This window comes from Limulus polyphemus, unplaced genomic scaffold, assembly GCF_000517525.1.
Source record: "Limulus polyphemus unplaced genomic scaffold, Limulus_polyphemus-2.1.2 Scaffold2195, whole genome shotgun sequence".
NCBI lineage: Eukaryota > Metazoa > Arthropoda > Merostomata > Xiphosura > Limulidae > Limulus > Limulus polyphemus.
The window spans coordinates 79,109-83,749 of NW_013667805.1; the positions used below are offsets into that span (position 1 = coordinate 79,109).

A 4,641-nucleotide genomic window follows, 5' to 3' on the forward strand; every position below is an offset into this window, starting at 1 on the left:
GCAAACACGTGGGTGGATGATTAGATCCCAGAGAAAGTAACTGAAAATACAGAACCTTCCCTGGGAGGTCCCCTCACCACGTACAGGAATCCATGTCGAGGGGTACTGTGTATTAGAAATTCAATTTTGTGTTTATCTCACACTATGCTTGAGTTTATCCATTTTGATTTCTTAGGTCATTGTGATTATTTTGTATTTCACTGTTTACTTAAGATTATTTACAGTTAAAGTTAATTTATGTTTTCTGCTTTATTTTATTTTTAAGTTTGAGTTTAATTATTTTGTAGCTTTAAGTTTATTCTGATTGTATTTTGCTGTACCACTGGTTCAATTTTTAACTTTTACAGAATGACAATTAGACTATAATGTCAGATTTAATAAACCACCACTTTATTTAATTAGGTATTGTATTCAATTCACTTCAGTAAATTCAAAATTTAGCCCTGTCTCATTTTAGTTTACAGTCTATTGGAGCCTTTTCATTTAAAAAAATTTCCTTTCTATATACTTAAGTGCCATGGTATCATGCATGTCATCTAAAAGAGATAATTAATGGAACTACAACTACATTGGGTAATTACATAATTTGAAGTTAATTAATGTTCTTGTGCACAGAATGTAAGTAGTTGTAAATTAGCAATACTTCTCTCTTAAGGTTAAGGTCATATAGCACAGTGGTTACTCCATATCATCACTCCTGACAAACTAGGTTTTGTATATTCATCACTACCTTGTTTCTGCACTTTTTTGGCATTGCCATCCCTACATTATACTTAATTTTTACAAATATTTTTTATTACTTGTTTCCCCTCTTTTTTTAAAGAATTTCATTGAAATAGGTTGATAAATAAATATTTGTTTTATTTTGATATTTTAATGGAAATATATATTGCTTATATCATAACAGCTTTGTCAGTTTCTCTAATTTTGTATTACAAAGAGGCCAGTGAAGCGAGAAAGATTCCTCCAGGATTGTACAAGTACCACAGAGCACTAGACCAACGTTAAGGGGATACTTACAGAACCCACACCTTCCAACTTCACCCCAACTCACTGCATGTGCATACAATCAAATACACCACATGCTAGGGTCATGTTGATTAATAGGGAGGATATTATACAGGTCCCAGGCCATGAAGTATGATACCAAACAATCCAATCCATGGCAGTAATTTAGATTTAAGATCTTTCAAGCCTTAAAGAAATTTGGGGCCCCGAAAGATAACCCATGATGATCAGAAACTTGTTTCTCTTCACTATGCACAGTGAAAAGGTTTAAGCCAAATGGATGTGGAAGAAGCCTCTGGGCTTAATTTTGTTTAAATGCAATGAGTGTTTTATTGAGACATCCAGTAAGACATTGAAACATGCCAGCCCAACGATGCAGTGAAGAGACTGTTGAATGATAGCTGTGGTAGAAGCACATGTTGCTGTTTATCCATGTGGCACTGACATTAGTTGACGAGAAGTGGAGCAGAATGACGCAGACCGAGTAAGTGAGATACTATTTGAAAAGTTTCCAAAAAAAAAATTGATTTAATTAAAGAAAAAAACTGTAAAGTTGAAATGAGTATTGGACTTACAAGATTGTTAGCCCTTTTCAAGAAGTAGAATAAAATTATTCAATGCCTTTAAAAAAAAAATTGATGTAGGGGGAAACCAGAGTACCCAGAGAAAACCTGCTTTCACGGATCAGGCACTGAATGATACCACACATACACCCAGAAACATATATATAATGTGTTGTTTTGATAATTAAACAATTGGTGTTTTTAAACTTAAGATATCAATAACATGTACACAGGGAGAAACCAGAGTACTCGGAGAAAACCTGCTTTCGTAGATCAGGCACTAAATGATACCACACATACACCCACAGACCTATATATAACGTATTGTTTTGATAATTAAAAAACTGGTGTTTTTAAACTTAAGTCATTAATAACACGTACACAGTCCTGTCAGTTGCATAAATACTTAATCTCCTTGATACCTAGAATAATAACTTAGATTATTCATTCTTTATTTATTTATTTATTTTTACTGAAATTGTTTTGAATATATCGTGTTTGTGCAATGAAAAGTCACAAATGGTCCTTACATAAGAACCATTTGTTCTGCCATCTAGCAACCAGAAATGAAACTGTCATTCATGAAACAGAAAAAATGTATATGCTTATAAACTGAACTCACTGCTAAGTAGTAGTTTTCCTTTTTATTATTTCCCCACAAAAAATACATGTGGTAGAAGAACAGAAAACTATTTCTGTTATTAAAGCTGTGACACACTCGATAATGAAAACTAGAAGCTCAAATTAGGCTACAACTCAACTTTAGCAGTTATTTGTAAGCATCATAGAGTAATAAATTGAATGCAGCAGCCATTTTTTTTTTAGCCCATCTCTACATACTAAGCACTACCATGCTTACTGATACACAAATCTCACAGATTTCAAACCTCACAAGCAATAAACAAAAGAATTTATAAAATATTCAAAGTCTTATAAGGTTAATATAATTCTTTTTTTTTACCTACCCAACAGCACATTGTAATACGTTGTCAGGATTAAACTTACAATAATAAGTTTAATGACATTGCAACTGATTTTTATGTCTGCATATTTTAACCCTATGTGCTTGTATTTGAGAATTAATGCTTACTATAATTCCACATTTACTTAATGTGTATCTTAACAAAATTTGGTAAACTATTAATAAACATTACATGCTGTAGATAAAAATTAAGATTTCTAATAACATGTTTCAACTAAAGGTTTGTCTGTGAATTTACTGAATCAGTCTGACTCAGACTCTGATTACTCTGAGTGCAAGCTGATTTTCATGTTAAGATTAAAAATACTTTTTTTCATTTTACAGTTTCATATTTAATTTACATAACTTTTTGATAGGGATGTTGGTAATATATAACTTTTTTTGTAATTTGAATATACAATTTAGAATAAAAAATATTTACTTTATTCAAAAAAAATATACCGTGCAAATTTTATAATTTAACTGGCTCTAACTAAGCTATAACTGGGCTAAAACACATTTGTTAGCTACTTCAGCTGAAATCAGATAATAGAAAACAAAGAAACTGGGGCCAAATTTTTCCAATTTTGTTGGGTGAATAAATCTAGCTTTGTAGAAATTCAGTTAATTAAAATTTTCTATTTCTATAAAATGGGTTATAGATAACCTAATAGTAATGTCAGAGAGATTTACTGACATTTTTTTGAAAGGCAGGATGTGACAGGAGGGGTGTGCCATGTGGATTTCACTGTATTGGATATATATCAATAAAGCAGAAAGCTTAGGGGCTAGAAATTTACATTTTACCTTGAAACTGTCTATAGTGCACCTGTGTATGTTGTGAAAGACTTAGACCATCATATAAAGATAGAAAGATAACCTAAGTCTGGCAATGCAGTGTGAAGAAGCATCATGTGATAAAGAAAAGTGAAGATTGCAAATTTATTTTTTAAATATTTCCTTTTGAAAATAAAAATCAAAAGTTAAATAATTTATAAATATTTATTTCTTTATGTATAATTTCAAAAGATTCCCAAAATACCTTTTGACTAGAGAAAGAGAAGAAGATGAATTGTTTGACATTGAGAACAAATCATCTGTTATTACTACTTTCTTTTCCAGATACTTTTTTTCTCCCTCCAGTTTTTCAATGGTTTGTTTCAAGTGTGCAATTTCAGTCAATGCTGATTTCAGATAAGCCTCCTTCTCATGCAATGCACTTGTTCTACATCCAAGATCTTTTTTCAGTCTTGATACATCATTTTTTAAACACTGTTTAGACTCTGTAGTGGACTGCAATTCCCTTGAATGTAGATATAAAAATTATGATAGAAACCACTTAATACTAAAACTGTTTTTACATATATACATATATGAAGTTACACTGAGACAAAAACATGTAATGATATCACACACATATAATATATAGAGATGATAACTATAAATAAAACTATTTGCCCTAAGGAATAAAATTATACCAGAAACACATTCACAATCATAAGTTTTATTCAGTCAAGTTTAAACATGGTAGTGTTTCAAACCAAATTTTATTGCGTAACTAAATCACTTTCTTTACGAACTGGCATTGCCTTTTTTCTTCTCTTTTTTTTTCTGTCTTTTTCAGCGATGCGAGATTGTTGGTATGAGTGAGCAACATGTTGTGTGGGTCAATGAATACTATCAAGAATATCTAATTCAAAATTACAGAGAGCATATATAACTCCTTCTGCAACAGTTCTTGAAACACCCTGTAACCATGTCCTAGCTTTCCTGAACAATATTTATGATTCTTAATATGCCTCTGATGAAAATTAGTTACTCACGGAAATAAAGCTTTGAAAATAAAACTATTTTATATATGGAGGTTTTGTTTATAATCACATTTATAAAGTGTTGACCATATGATTATATCATACATGAAATATATTTCAGCTTGTAATTTGTTTTTTCACTTTACTCAACTACTTACATTATCAGAAACCTATAAATTGTATTTCATTTTAAAATTATTTTGTTGGCAAAATCATTTAACTACTAAACATGTTTGAACTGAATCAATTAACTCACCTCACTGAAAAAAAAAAAAACATTTTCTTTGAAAATATTATA

At 30.6% G+C, this 4,641-nt stretch overlaps 1 protein-coding gene across 6 annotated transcripts in view; it reads right to left on the bottom strand.

Moving 5' to 3' along the window:
- Positions 1 to 4,641, bottom strand: part of LOC106466228 (E3 ubiquitin-protein ligase TRAIP-like) — an 81,716-nt gene that overhangs the window by 16,626 nt on the left and 60,449 nt on the right. For all 6 annotated transcript variants that reach the window (XM_022394211.1, XM_013926479.2, XM_022394206.1 and 3 more), the window contains one exon: positions 3,575 to 3,835. In XM_022394211.1, coding sequence (XP_022249919.1) covers positions 3,575 to 3,835 — 261 coding nt within the window. The remainder of the gene's footprint in view (positions 1 to 3,574; positions 3,836 to 4,641) is intronic.